Source organism: Piliocolobus tephrosceles, chromosome 2, assembly GCF_002776525.5.
Source record: "Piliocolobus tephrosceles isolate RC106 chromosome 2, ASM277652v3, whole genome shotgun sequence".
Lineage (NCBI taxonomy): Eukaryota > Metazoa > Chordata > Mammalia > Primates > Cercopithecidae > Piliocolobus > Piliocolobus tephrosceles.
In genome coordinates this window covers 172,436,680-172,453,397 of record NC_045435.1, presented here as the reverse complement: position 1 = coordinate 172,453,397, position 16,718 = coordinate 172,436,680, and the positions used below count along the sequence as shown (strand labels likewise).

The 16,718-nt window shown below is 36.8% G+C and overlaps 1 protein-coding gene across 7 annotated transcripts in view; it reads right to left on the bottom strand.

Annotated features, from left to right (window-relative positions):
• Positions 1-16,718, bottom strand: part of RNF13 (ring finger protein 13) — a 182,875-nt gene that overhangs the window by 34,168 nt on the left and 131,989 nt on the right. For all 7 annotated transcript variants that reach the window (XM_023215411.1, XM_026449834.1, XM_026449836.1 and 4 more), the window contains one exon: positions 13,271-13,364. In XM_023215411.1, coding sequence (XP_023071179.1) covers positions 13,271-13,364 — 94 coding nt within the window. The remainder of the gene's footprint in view (positions 1-13,270; positions 13,365-16,718) is intronic.

The window sequence follows — 16,718 nt, the reverse complement described above, 5'->3', positions numbered from 1 at the left end:
AAAAGACCAAATCTACGTCTGATTGGGGTGCCTGAAAGTGAGGGGGAAAATGGAACCAAGTTGGAAAACACTCTACAGGATATCATCCAGGAGGACTTCCCCAACCTAGTAGGGCAGGCCAACATTCAAATTCAGGAAATACAGAGAACGCCACAAAGATACTCCTCCAGAAGAGCAACTCCAAGACACATAATTGCCAGATTCACTAAAGTTGAAATGAAGGAAAAAATCTTAAGGGCAGCCAGAGAGAAAGGTCGGGTTACCCACAAAGGGAAGCCCATCAGACTGACAGCAGACCTCTCGGCAGAAACTCTACAAGCCAGAAGAGAGTGGGGCCAATATTCAACATTCTTAAAGAAAAGAATTTTCAACCCAGAATTTCATATCCAGCCAAACTAAGTTTCATAAGTGAAGGAGAAATAAAATTCTTTACAGATAAGCAAATGCTTAGAGATTTTGTCACCACCAGGCCTGCCTTACAAGAGACCCTGAAGGAAGCCCTAAACATGGAAAGGAACAACCGGTACCAGCCATTGCAAAAACATGCCAAAAAATGTAAAGACCATCGAGGATAGGAAGAAACTGCATCAACTAACAAGCAAAATAACCAGTTAATATCATAACGGCAGGATCAAGTTCACACATGACAATAGTAACCTTAAATGTTAATGGACTAAATGCTCCAATTAAAAGACACAGACTGGCAAACTGGATAAAGAGTCAAGACCCATCAGTCTGCTGTCTTCAGGAGACCCATCTCACATGCAGAGACATACATAGGCTCAAAATAAAGGGATGGAGGAAGATCTACCAAGCAAATGGAGAACAAAAAAAAAGCAGGGGTTGCAATCCTAGTCTCTGATAAAATAGACTTTAAACCATCAAAGATCAAAAGAGACAAAAAAGGCCATTACATAATGGTAAAGGGATCAATTCAACAGGAAGAGCTAACTATCCTAAATGTATATGCACCCAATACAGGAGCACCCAAATTCATAAAGCAAGTCCTTAGAGACTTACAAAGAGACTTAGACTCCCATCTAATAATAATGGGAGACTTCAACACTCCACTGTCAACATTAGACAGATCAACGAGACAAAAAGTTAACAAGGATATCCAGGAATTGAACTCATCTCTGCACCAAGCAGACCTAATAGACATCTATAGAACTCTCCACCCCAAATCAACAGAATATACATTCTTCTCAGCACCACATCGAACTTATTCCAAAATTGACCACATAATTGGAAGTAAAGCACTCCTTAGCAAATGTAAAAGAACAGAAATTATAACAAACTGTCTCTCAGACCACAGTGCAATCAAACTAGAACTCAGGACTAAGAAACCCAATCAAAACCGCTCAACTACATGGAAACTGAACAACCTGCTCCTGAATGACTACTGGGTACATAACGAAATGCAGGCAGAAATAAAGATGTTCTTCGAAACCAATGAGAACAAAGATACAACATACCAGAATCTCTGGGACACATTTAAAGCAGTGTGTAGAGGGAAATTTATAGCACTAAATGCCCACAAGAGAAAGCTGGAAAGATCTAAAATTGACACTCTAACATCACAATTAAAGGAACTGGAGAAGCAAGAGCAAACACATTCAAAAGCTAGCAGAAGGCAAGAAATAACTAAGATCAGAGCAGAACTGAAGGAGATAGAGACACAAAAAACCCTCCAAAAAATCAATGAATCCAGGAGTTGGTTTTTTGAAAAAATCAACAAAATTGACAGACTGCTAGCAAGACTAATAAAGAAGAAAAGAGAGAAGAATCAAATAGACGCAATAAAAAATGATAAAGGGGATATCACCACGGACCCCACAGAAATACAAACTACCATCAGAGAATACTATAAACACCTCTACGCAAATCAACTAGAAAATCTAGAAGAAATGGATAATTTCCTGGACAGTTACACTCTTCCAAGACTAAACCAGGAAGAAGTTGAATCCCTGAATAGACCAATAGCAGGCTCTGAAATTGAAGCAATAATTTAGACCCTACCAACCAAAAAAAGTCCAGGACCAGAGGGATTCACAGCTGAATTCTACCAGAGGTACAAGGAGGAGCTGGTACCATTCCTTCTGAAACTATTCCAATCAATTGAAAAAGAGGGAATCCTCCCTAACTCATTCTATGAGGCCAACATCATCCTGATACCAAAGCCTGGCAGAGACACAACAAAAAAAGAGAATTTTAGACCAATATCCCTGATGAACATCGATGCAAAAATCCTCAATAAAATACTGGCAAACCGGATTCAGCAGCACATCAAAAAGCTCATCCACCATGATCAAGTGGGCTTCATCCCTGGGATGCAAGGCTGGTTCAACATTCGCAAATCAATAAATGTAATTCAGCATATAAACAGAACCAAAGACAAGAACCACATGATTATCTCAATAGATGCAGAAAAGGCCTTTGACAAAATTCAACAGCCCTTCATGCTAAAAACGCTCAATAAATTCGGTATTGATGGACGTACCTCAAAATAATAAGAGCTATTTATGACAAACCCACAGCCAATATCATACTGAATGGGCAAAAACTGGAAAAATTCCCTTTGAAAACTGGCACAAGACAGGGATGCCCTCTCTCACCACTCCTATTCAACATAGTGTTGGAAGTTCTGGCTAGGGCAATCAGGCAAGAGAGAAAATTTGGGTACAAAAATAGAAGGAGTAAGTTCTAGTTTTTGATAGTATGGTGAGACAACTATAGTTAACAATAAAGTTATATATTTCAAATAGCTAGATGAGAAGCTTTGAATTATTCCCAACACATACACAAAAATGATCATTGCTTGGGGTGATGAATATCCCAATTATCCTGCATTTGATCATTACATATTGTATGCACATATCAAAATATAACACGTATGCCATAAATATGTACAACTATTATATATAATTAAAAAATTGTAAAATGCAATGAAAGCAGTGCGGGGAAATTTATAGCACTGAATATATATATTAGAAAAGAAGAAAGAGCTAAAATCAATAATCTAAGCTTTACCTTTAAGAAACTAGAAATAGAGCAAATTAAATTCAAAGTAAGCAGAAAAAAAGAAATAAAAATTGAACAAATCAATGCAAGTAAAAGCAGAAAATCAGGCTGGGTGTGGTGGCTCATGCCTGTAATCCCAGCACTTTGGGAGGCCAAAGTGGGAGGATCACTTGAGGACAGGAATTCAGACCTGGCAACATAGTGAGACCCTGTCTCTACAGAAATAAAATTTAAAAAGTAGCCGGGCACAGTGGTACACACCTGTAGTTCCAGTTACTTGGAAGGCTGAGGTGGAAGGGTTGGTTGAGCCTGGGAAGTCAAGGCTGCAGTCAGCCATGGTTGTGCCACTGCACTCCAGCCTAGGTGACAGAGTGAGACCTTATCTCAAACACACACACACACACACACACACACACACACACACATACACACAACCAAAAAACACCAGAAATTCAATACAGAAAATCAACAAAACCAAAATATTGTTCTTTGAAAAGATCAACGAAATCGATATCTAGCTAGGTGAACCAAGAAAAAGAGACAAAAGACACAAATTATTAATATCAAAAATTTTAGAAAAGGGGTCATCACTATTAATCCTATGAATATAAAAACAATAATAAAGGAATACTAAACAATTCTATGCCTACAAATCTGGTAACAGATAAAATGTACCAATTGCTCAGAAAGGCACAATCTGCCAAAAGCCACACAAAAAGAAATATACAATCTGAATAGGCCTAGGTCTATTAAAGAACCCGAACCAATAACTAATAATCTTCCAAAACATCAGACACCATATCCAGATAGGTTCGCTAGTGAATTCTGCCAAACACTCAGGAAAGTAATTACCCGAATTCTTTATAATTTCTTCCAGAAAACAGCAGAGGGTATACTTCATAACTCATTCTGTGAAGCCAGTTATTATCCAAATCTCACAACTAGGCAAAGACATCACAAGAAAGGAAAACTACTGACTAGTAACTATCATGAATATAGATGATAAATCCTAAACAAAATTAGAAAACTGAATATCAGCATATAAAAAATTATACACCATGACCAAGCAGGATTCCCAACTCGATTTATAAATTCAATGCAATCCCAATCAAAATCTCAGCAATTTATTCTTTTGGATAACAAACTAGTTCACAAGTACATATGGAAAGGTAAAAGACCAAAACAGCCAACACCATACTGAAGAAACAAAGTCAATGAACTGACACTACCCAATGTTAAGACTTACTATAAAGTAATCAGCCGGCATGGTGGCTCACGCCTGTAATCCCAGCACTTTGGGAGGCGGAGCTAGGCGGCTCACTTGAGGTCAGGAGTTCGAGACCAGCCTAGCAACATGGTGAAACCCCGTCTCTACTAAAAATACAAAAAAAATTAGCCACGCATGGTGGCACATGCCTGTACTCCCAGGTACATGGGAGGCTGAGGCAGGAGAACTGCATGAACCTGGGAGGCAGAGGTTGCAGTGAGCTGAGACTGCACCTCTGCACGCCAGCCTGGGCAACACAGCAAGACTCCATCTCAGAACAAAACAAAACAAAAGTACAGTAATCAAGGCGGTGTGGTACTGGTGAAAGAATAAACAGATAAATGGGACAGAATAGAGATTCCAGAAAAAGACTCACACAAATATAGTCAACTGCCCTCTAACAGTGGAGCAAAGGTGATTCAAGGGAGAAAGGACAGTCTTTTCAACAAATAATGCTGGAACAAGTAGATTTCAACATGCCAAAAAAATGAACCTATATAGTAGGGGACTTCATCAACTTGATAAAGGGCATTTATTAAAAACAACAACAACGACTGACAGCTAAAATACTCACTGGTGAAGGACTCCAAGTTTTTGCCTTAAAATCAGAAAGAAAGTAGAATGGCCACTTTCACCACTGTTATTCAATATTGTACTGTAAGTTCTAGAAGCAGTTACACAAGAAAATGAAATAAATCCATGTTGGAAAGAAAGAAGTAAAACTACACCTATTCACAGATGACATGATGTGTGATATGGTTTGGCTGTGTCTCCACCCAAAATCTCATCTTGAATTATAATACACATAATCCCCACATGTCAGGGGCAGGACCAGGTAGAGGTAATTGGATCATGGGGGCAGTTCCCCCATGCTGTTTTCATGATAGTGAGTGTCACGAGATCTGATGGTTTTATAAGCATCTGGTATTTCCCCTGCTTGCCCTCATTCCGTCCTGATGCCCTATGAAGAAGATGTCTGCTTCTCCTTTGCCTTCCACCATGATTATAAGTTTCCTAAGGCTTCTCCAGCAATGTGGAACTGTGAGTAAATTAAACCTTTCATTTATAAATTACCCAGTCCTGGGTATTTCCTATAGTAGTGTGAGAACAGGCTAATACAATCTGCTATATAGGAGATCCCCAAGAATCCACAAGAAAGCTACCAGCGCTATATACAAATTCATCAAACCTGTAGGTTGTAAGATCAATGCATAAAAATCAGTTGCGTTTCTCCATACCAGCAATGAACAATCCATAAAAGAAATTTAGAAAGGAATTCTATTTATAATAGTATCTAAAATAATAAAATACCTAGACATAAATCTAAGGAGATTGAAGACTTATAGACTGAAAATTACATGACACTCCTGAAGGAAATTAAAGAAGACATCAGTAAATGGAAAAGCATCCCATATTCATGGATCGGAAGACTTAATATTGTTAAGATGTCAAGACTACCCAAAGCAATCTACAAATTTAGCACAATCCCTATCAAAATTCTAATAACTTTTTTGCAAAAATAGAAAGTTCTATCCTCAAATTATTCTCAAGTTATTATGGAATTGCAAAGGACCCTGAATAGCTAAAGTACTGAAAAAGAACAACAAATGTAGAGGACTCACAATTCTTAGTTTCAAAACTTACTACAAAACTAGAGTAATCAAAATAGTGTGGGACTGGCATAAGGATAATCATATAGACCAAAGGAATGTACCTGACAGTCCATAAATAAAATCATACATCTATTGCCAATTTATTTTTGATGAGAGTGCCAAGATATTCAATGAGAAAACAGTCTCTTCAACAAATGGTGCTGGGATAACTGGATTTCCACATACAAAAAAATAAGCCGGGAGCCCTACCTCATATTTACTATATATAAAAATGAACTCTAAATTGATAAAAGACCTAAATATAAGCTAAAACCATAAAACTTTGAAGAAGACATAGGGGTAAATCTTTATGATCTTGGATTTAGCAATGTATTCTTAGATATGACATCATAAGGTAAACTGAACTTAATCAAAATTTAAACTTTTTATTTCTGCAAAAAAGTTCTTGGAATTTTGATAGGAATTGTGCTGAATTTGTAGAATGCTTTGGGTAGTCTTGATATCTTAACAATATTAAGTCTTCCAATCCATGAATGTGGGATGCTTTTCCATTTATTGAGGTACTCTTTAATATCCTTCATAAGCAAAAAAAAAAAGGTAAATTGGACTACATCAAAATTTGAAACTTCTGTACATAAAAGGACATTATGAAGAAAGTAACAACTGACAGAATGGGAAAAAATATTTGCAAATCATGTTATCTAGAATATACAAAGAACTCCTATAACTCAAGAACAAAATGATAAACCACCCAACTGAAAATGAGCAAAGTACTTGAACAGATAATTTGCCCAAGGAAATATACAAGGGGACAATAAGCACAAAAGATGCTCAACATCATTAGTCAGTAGGGAAATGCAAATAAAACCATATTAAGGTACCACTTCATACCCATTAGGATAGCTATTTTAAAACAAAAGAACAGAATACAGCAAGTGTTGACAAGGATGTGGCAAAATATGAACCCTTGAGCATTGCTGCTGGGAATGTAAAATGGTACAGTAACTGTGGAAGACAGTATCCAGGTTCCTCATAAAGTTACACAATATCACTCCTTGGTATATACCCAAAATAATTGAATCCATGGACTCAAACAGATACTTTTTTTTATCAATGTTCATTGCAGCATTATTTACAATAGCCAAAAGGTGTAACCAACTCGTATTCACTAATAAGAATAAATAAAAAAAATGTGGTAAAAATACACAACAGACTATTATTCAGCCAGAAAGAGTAAAGACATTCTGATATATGCTACAACATGGATAATCCTTGAAAACATTATGGTAAGTGAAATAAGTCAGAAACAGGACAAATATCAGGTAATTCCACTTACGTGATGTACCTACATAGTCAAATTCAGAGACAGTAAGTAGAATGGTAGATGCCAGTGGCTAAGGGGAAGTGGAAATGGGGAGTTACTGTTTAACGGGTACAGAGTTTCAGTTTGGGAAGATAAAGAGGTCTGGAGATGGATGGTGGTGATGGTTGCATAACAACGTGAAGGTACTTCAAAATGATTAAAATGGTAAATTTTATGCTGTGTGTATTCTGCTACAATAAAAAATACAATCTTTTTTTTGTGTGTGTGCATATACTTGGAGGTGGGGTGGCCATGGCAAGTCGATTTTTACCTTTAAGTGGAAAGGCAAAGTGTTAAACATAGGTAAACACTATTGAAAAAAACCAAAGTAGGAAGACTAGCTCTATTAGGTCTTACCATAAACCTACTGTAACTGAAACAGTGTGATACTGATACATGGTTAAACAATAAAACCAAGAGAAATCCAGAAACAAACCCACACATATCTGGACCTTAATTTATATCAGAGGTGACATTGTAGAACAGTGTATTTTCAATAATTAGCTCTGGAACAATTGGATACCCTCATATAAAATATCAAACTGGAAAAAAACTCAAATTGGACTCCAATTTTACACAATCAATTCATGTGGATTAAACACAAAAGACAAAAATATAAAGCTTTCAGAAGGTAATATAAAATAACATCTATATAATCTTGGGATAGAAAACGTTCTCTAAAAACATGGAAGAGGCTGGGCACAGTAGCTCATGCCTGTAATCCCAGCACTTTGGGAGGCCAAGGTGGGCGGATCATGAGGTCAGGAGATTCAGATCATCCTGGCTAACATGGCGAAACCCTGTCTCTACTAAAAATACAAAAAATGAGCCAGGCATGGTGGCGGGTGCATGTAGGGCGAGGCAAGAGAACAGTGTGAACCTGGGAGGCAGAGCTTGCAGTGAGCCAAGATCATGCCACTCCACTCCAGCCTGGGAGACAGAGGGAGACTCCATCTCAAAAAAACAAATCAAATCAAAACAAAACAAAAATAGAAGAACACTACCATGAAAATCAAGAATTTTGGTCCATAAACTAGAAAAAGACAGTTAAAACACACAAAATTATTGAAGAACTAAATTACCATACACTACACTTCCAGAGGGGCTTGTAGGAACATATAAAGAATTCCTCCCACATATGGAACAGACACATGGGCATATATCATGAAAGGTACTTCGTGAAAGTGAAAATCCAACTGGCAAATAATGTGGACAGGTATTTAACCTTATTGCTAGAAGGGAAATAAAAAGTAAAACAGCAATGAGTTATAAACCCACCAGAATGGCTAAGATTTAAAAGTCCTACAGTACAAAGTATTGGATAAATATATGGAACAACAGGAACTCCTATACACTGTTGGTGAGAGTAGAAACTGGTACCATCAATCCCTTTGGAAATGATTTTGCATTATCCAATAAAATTGAAAATAGGTATATACTATGATCAAATTAATCTACTTCTAGGTATACATACTAAAGAAATTCATGGACATATGCAGCAGGATATATGTACAAGTATATTCTCAAAAGTATCGTTTATAATAGCCCTAAACTGAAAAAAAAATGAACGTCAATTAACAGTAAAGTGGATAAGTAAAATCTTTAAAAGACAGAATGAAAGTAAATGAACTATACCTACATGCAATAAAGTGTATAAATTTCATTAAAAAATTAATAAGAGGTAAGAAAAATATAATTCAAAAATAGGCAAAATTAAGCCAACTGTTTAGGTATGCATTCATATGTGGTACAACTTGAGAAAGGCAGTGAAATTATCATAAGCCAGGATAGTCATTACCTCCAGAGGACAAGAAAGGATTATTTATCTAGAAGGGAACATAATAGCTCCTAGGGTGGTAGTAATGTTCTATCTCTTGAACTGGATGGTTCTAGAAATATGTATCCTACATACTCTTCTGTATAAGTGTTATACTTCACATTTTGAAAAAAGTGATGATAAAACACCACTCCATAGAGAAAAACAGTTATGCTGATGGGTTCAGGCTGCCAAGCAACCATATTATATTTCCCTAGTCCATTCCTCCTCCTACTCTCCTGGAATAATAGTATTTTATACCTCTGTTCTTAAAAGCTCCAATACCTCCTCCTCTGTCCTCACCCTCAGTTGGTGATTTCCTAAGTAACTGAGAGGAATGAAAGCAAAGAACATTTGCACAGACACACCACTACAAATACCCACCTATTGTGATTTTTTACCCACATATTCTACTTTCTCTTAGTTCAAGTCTCTATGATACTACCTAAGGCCAGTCCGCCTTTTTGTGCAAGAGATCCAATCTCCTCTTGCCTTCTCAAGAACACTACAGGAACTCTCCCATCTGTCACCTACATCATCAATTTCCTTTAGCAAACAAACATGCTGTTATTTCTTGACTCAACTTCCCCCACCAGCTATGACCCCATTTCTTTGCTCCTTTTTTTTAGTTAAACTTCTTTAAAAAATTATCTCCAATTCTTCTCTTTCCATTATCTCTTAAATCTACTACAATCAGATTTTTGGCATGATCACTCTGTCAACTGCTCATCAAGATCATCAATAGTCTCTAATGGTTAATACTGAGCTCTCATCTTACGTATGTTCAGGAGCACTGACACAGGTTAGCATTCCTTGCTCCCTGATAGATTTGCATCACTGGATTTCTGGTAAATCATGCTCTCCTGATTTTCTTCCTGTGTAATTGGTCACACCTTCTCAGTTTCCACTGCTGCCACTTCTGATTCCTCTTCTACTTAATGATGGTATGCCCCACAGTGTCTTTGGTATTCTTCTATCTGTACTCACTCTCTTGGTAATCTCATCCAGTCTAATGATATAAATATATTTTCGTGGCAGTATTTCCAGTTCAGACCTCTGTCTTAAACTCCAGACTCATTTCTAACATCTAATAGACATCTGAAATTCCATTATGTTCAATACCAACCTTCCAATTTCCCTGCTAAAACCTGCTCTTTCATACATTAACCATCCTTATTTCTATTTAAGGACTTTCCTTAAATAGACAGACCATCCATTTTGTTGTTCAGACCAAAAAATCTGGAGTCATCCTTGTCTCCTCTCCCAATATCCAGTCCATCAGTAAATTCAGTATATTCCATCTCCAAATATAGCCAGTATTTGAAGATTTCTTCTCCTCCACTGATAATCAGCCCAAGCCACATTTATATCACACCTGAATTACTACAATAACTTTCCTGTCTGTTCTGTCTACACCCTTTGCCCTCTAATAACCTATTCTTAATATGCCAGCAGAAGGATCCTTTTAACAGTTAACTGAGACATTCTCTCTCTCCTCTGTTCAAAATCCTACTATAGCTACCCATCTTACTCAGAGGAAAAGCCAATGACACGCATTCCCTTTAAACCCAGGACAATATCACCATTTTTTTAACTTTTTTTTTTTTTTTTTTTTTTTGAGATGGAGCCTTGCTCTGTCACCAGGCTGGACTGCAGTGGAGTGATCTTGGCTCACTGCAACCTCTGCCTCCCAGGTTCAAGTGATTCCCCTGCCTCAGCCTCCTGAGTAGCTGGTACTATGGCTAATTTTTTGTATTTTAGTAGAGACGGGGTTTCATCATGTTGGCCAGGATGGTCTCAATCTCCTGACCTCGTGATCCGTCTGCCTCGGACTCCCTAAGTGCTGGGATTACAAGTGTGAGTCACCGCGCCCAGCCTTTTTAAACATATTTTTAACACACAAAATGAAGCCTAAAAAAGTAATTCCTAATCTTCAAACTAGTTCTGGTCTATGTAGAAATCTTAACTAATCCAAGCTGGGCCCAGGGGCACATACCTATAGTCTTAGCTATGTGAGAAGCTGAGGTGGGATGATCACTTGAGCCCAGGAGTTCAAGCTCAGCCTGAGCAACACAGTGAGATGAGACCCCATCTCTTAAAAACAAAACAAAACAAAAAAACTGTTAACTAATCCACACTGTATAATGATAATGTAAATCACTGTATAATGATAATGTAAACGTAAAATGCAGTGCATTTTTAGAAATGTCTATTCATTATTTTAACATGATGTTCTTTTTCCTACTTTTTTGTTGTTAAGTGTTCTGTTTTTTAAATGTTAATGGTAAATGGCAGGTTTATAAAACATTTTATTATTTGAAAAATAAAAATGTGGCAGAACTATGTTTTATTGTCTTTTTCTCTATTTTCTCCCGCCACTCCCTACACTTTTTCACTGCTGAATTAAAAAACAGAATACTTTTGCTCGTATATGAAAATGAAGTCTGGGAAGTGCTAGCCAAAAGGATTTATCAAGTACATATCTGCACTAAAAGATCACTAAACCACAGAGAAACTATACTATAGGGGAAACTTACATTGGCTATGGTATTATAGTCACACCTCTCCTGTAGTTCTGTCAATACTGGCTATGTGATATTAAAATTCCTAATGTCCCTGACCCTATTTTTCCTCATCTATAAAGGGAAAATAATAATAGTATATAGTTCATAAAAGTAAGAAAATTAAGATGATATATATAAGTGATGATATATAACAGCTACCTATGTGTTTAATTAATACAACACTATACAGTGTTATACCATGGGAGACAGAATAGGAGGAAGGTAAGTGGGAGTAGTCCACCTGGTGCAGAAAAATATTTTATCCACTGACATTGTTTAGAACTAATGGCACATGGTGATAATATTTATAAGCATTTTGGTTAGTTTAATTATTGTTTTTAAATTATCTGCAGACTGTGCATCCCTCTCCTGCCTTCACTAGGTCATCACAGCAAAAAAGATCATCTCTCACATTCATTCTTAACTGAAAGTCTACTTAGCGTTAGGCAGAGTTTATGGTAGAGACACAGAAGGTAGTACAAGAGTATAGTCTTAAAAAGTCAGAAACAGGCCAGGCACAGTGGCTTACACCTGCAATCCCAGCACTTTAGTAGGCTGAGGTGGTGAATCACGAGGTCAGGAGTCCAAGACGAGCCTGGCCAAGATGGTGAAACCCCGTCTCTACTAAAAATACAAACATTAGCCAGGTACAGTGGCAGGGACCTATAATCCTGGCTACTTGGGAGGCTAAAGCAGGAGAATCGCTTGAACCTGGGGGGTGGAGGTTGCAGTGAGCCAAGACCACGCCACTGCACTCCAGCCTGGGTGACAGAGTGAGACTCCGTCTCAAAAAAAAAAAAAAAAAAACAGGAAAAAACAGATGCTGGAGAGGATGTGGAGAAATAGAAATCTGTTGTTTTCTCAGGAAACAACAGATGCTGAAGAGGATGTGGAGAAATAGGAATGCTTTTACACTGTTGGTGGGTGTGCAAATTAGTTCAACTATTGTGGAAGACAGTGTGGCAATTCCTCAAGGATCTAGAACTAGAAATACCATTTGATCCAGCAATTCCATTTGTGAGTATATACCCAAAGGCGTATAAATCATGCTACTATAAAGACACATGCACACGCATGTGTATTGTGGCACTATTCACAATAGCAAAGACTTGGAACCAACTCAAATGTCCATCAATAATAGACTGGACAAAGAAAATGTGGCACATATACACCATGGAATACTATACAGCCATAAAAAAAAAGATGAGGTCATGTCCTTTGCAGGGACATGGATGAAGCTGGAAACCATCATTCTCAGCAAAATATCACAAGGACAGAAAACCAAACACTGCGTGTTCTCACTCTTAAGTGGAAGGTGAACAATGAGAACACATGGACACAGGGAGGGGAACATCACATACCAGGGCCTGTTGGGGGATGGGGGGCTGGGGGAGGGATAGTTTTAGGAGAAATACCTAATGTAAATGACGAGTTTATGGGTGCAAACCAACATGGCACATGTATACCTATGTAACAAACCTGCACGTTGCACACGTGTACCCTAGAACTTAAGTTCACGTGTACCCTAGAACTTAAAGTATAATAATTTAAAAAAAAATTTTTTTAAAGAGTATAGTCATCCTGCAGTCTTAAATAAAGATAATTATTTAGAAAACAAATACTTACCTTTCTTGAATTTATGTACAGGAAGTTTCTTTAGTTGATCTTTACGAAGTCTGTTTCTTCTAGCTCTATGTCTATCCTGGACAAATTTTGTGATCTCAAAATAAAAGAGTAAAAAAGGAGTCAGATATTAAATGTGCAAATAGAAAGTGACCATTAAAATAAGAAATATCTTTTAAGTTTCTGCATAGCTACTGCAAATCAATTCAATTCATTTAAATTCAAACTGCAATAGTATTATTAATTAAAGCATTAAATCATATTAATGATTAGTTAACCCATAAATTAACCCTTGAATTTTTATTAATTGATCTTGATTACCTTTGATTTACTGACAGAGACATTATAAAAAACATACAACTGTCTGCCTGCAGAAATACAAATGGTAAACTATAGATTTTATAAAGACTCCAATGGGTTAAAAAAAAAAAAAAAAAGAATGGGGGCCGGGTGCGGTGGCTCACGCCTGTAATCCCAGCATTTTGGGAGGCCAAGGCAGGCGGATCATGAGGTCAGGAGATCGAGACCATCCTGGCTAACATGGTGAAACCCCATCTCTACTAAAAATATAAAAAATTATCCAGGCGTGGCAGTGGGCACCTGTAGTCCCAGCTACTCGGGAGGCTGAGGCAGGAGAATGGCGTGAACCCGGGAGGCGGAGCTTGCAGTGAGCTGAGATAGTGCCACTGCAGTCTGGCCTGAGTGACAGAGTGAGACTCCATCTCTAAATAAATAAATAAATAAATAAATAAATAAATAAATAAATAAATAAATAAATAAATAAATACAAAAAAATAAAAAAGAATGGGAAGGTTGATATTCCTATATATTATAAACTAATAAAAATTTCAAACATACACTTATTAGTTACTGCAGAATAATGGGCAGAAATAATGCAGAACACCTTTACTACAAATATTCAGAAATGCTGGATAAAATATACAAAATATTTTAAACTATAAATTGCTATGCTTGCAAAAATAAAAAGGAAGTACACAGGGCCAAAAACCAAATACCAAAAACACCTTCTGCAAAGGAAAAATTTGAATGACAAATTTAAGAACTTCTCTGCTCAAAAGGCACTGTTAAAAAAATAAAAGACAACTGAAGTGGGAGGATTGTTCGAGGCCAGGAGATCAAGACCAGCCTGGGGAACATAGTGAGACCCCCATCTCTAAAAAGAAAAAAAATTAGCCTGGTGCAGTGCCGTGTGCCTGCAGTTCCAGCTACTTTGGGGTTGAAGTGTGAGAATCATTTAAGTCCAGGATGTCAAGTCTGCAGTGATTTATGTTTGTGCTACTGTACTCCAGCCTGGGCAACAGAGTGAGAGCCTGTCTCCAAAACATAGATAAATAAATGAATACATAAATAAAATTTAAAAATTAAAAATAAAGATGAGCCACAGACTGAAATAAAATATTTGCAAATTGTATACCCAAGGGATTTGTATCCAGAATATATATAAAAAACTCTCAAAGTTCAATAATAAGAAAACAAGTTACCCAACAGAAAAAATGGACAAAATATTTGAAGATACTTCACCATACAAGACATACAAACAGCAAATAAGCTCTTGAAGAGATGTGCAATGTCAGTAGTCAATAGGAAAACAAAAATTCAAATCACAAATACTATAATACAATACACCTATTCGAGTGACTAAAATGTAAAAGACTGACTATACCAAGTGTTGGCATGGAAGTGGAGGAACTGGCACTCTCATACACTTCTGGTGGGATTGTAAAATGGTACAACCCCTTTGGAGAAGAGCTTGGCAATTTCTTATGAATCTAAACACACACTTATCCTGTGACCCAACTGTTCCACTCCTAGATATACTTACCCAATAGAAATGAAAGCATATTTCCATACAACAAATGTCCATGTCAGCTTTATTTGTAATAGCCAAAAACTAGAAACAACCCAAATGTTGATCAATAGGTAAATGAGTAAACAAATCATGGTATATTCACACAATGGAATACATCTCAGCAATAAAAAGGAATGAATAATCCATGTACTCAATAACATGTATAAATCTCAAAATAATTATGGTGACAGAAAGACAGATACAAAAGAGTACAGACTTTATGATTCCATTTACACAAAGCTGTAGAAAATGCAAAGCAATCTATAGTGACTAAAATCAGATTTGTAGTTGCCTGGGCATGGAGAAGGGTGGCGAGGGGAGGATGAAGGAAAAGTTGGAAGGTGAAGAAGGAAGGCATTGCCAAACTTTTTAGGGTGGTTAATATTTCATTATCTTGACTGTGGTGGTGGTGGTTTCGCAGGTATATACATACATATCTGTTACATATGTGTATGATATGTGTGATATATATGTGATATACATATGCATATGTGATATATATGTGATATACATATGCATATGTGATATATATGCATATAAACCTATGTCGAAACTTACCAAAGTGTACAATTTAAATATGTGTAATTTATTATATCAAATCATACCTCCATAAATTGTTTTAAAGTTTAATGGTAACCACTAAAAGAAGAGCAATGTAACGCAAATTTTCATATCAATAGGAAAAAGAAAGTAAAAGTTATTAATGCAAATTTACACAGAAGAAAAAACAGAATAAAAAGTAAACAACAGAAATTAATCCAAATACATGTGTGACCACAATATATGTTAAATGGATTAAATTCACCAGTATTTAAAAGGAGTGTATCACATTGTATAAGAAAAAAATTTCAATCATATGCTATTTACAAGACACAAGATTAAAACTGAATGATACATTAGGACAAAAATAAAAGTAAAAAATAAAGGGATAGGACCAGGTGCAGTGGCTCACACCTGTAATTCCAGTGCTTTGGGAGGCCAAGGCTGAAGGACTGCTTGAGCCCAGGAGTTTGAGACTAGCCTAGGCAACACAGAGAGGCCCCATTTCTACAAAAAAAAATAAAAACAATTAGCTGGGCATGGTGATGTGCGCCCCTAGTCCCAGCTACTTGGGAGGCTGAGGTGGGAGGATCACTTGAGGTTATAGTGAGCTATGATTGTGCCACTGCACTCCAGCCTGGGTGACAGAGCAAGACCCTGCATAAAATAACCAAATTAACATAAAAAATAAAATAAAGGGATAAAGATCTACCATGAAAATATTAAGCAAAAGAAGCCTAGAATATCAAGCAAAATAGAATTTAAGGAAAAAAGCATCATTAGGAGAGTCATGACAACAATAAAAACAACACCTCATCTAGAAACAAGAGTGAAATACATACATTCACAAGCTCAGCAACTTATAGCGTAAGCACACAAAAAACTGTTAAGACTATAGACCTGTGCTGTCCAATTTTGGTAGCCACCAAGTACATGTGACTACTGAGCACTTGAAACATAGATAGTCTGAATTGGGATGTGCTGTAAGTATAAAGTAGACATCAGATTAGAAAGACACTGTACAAAAAGAATGTAAAAATA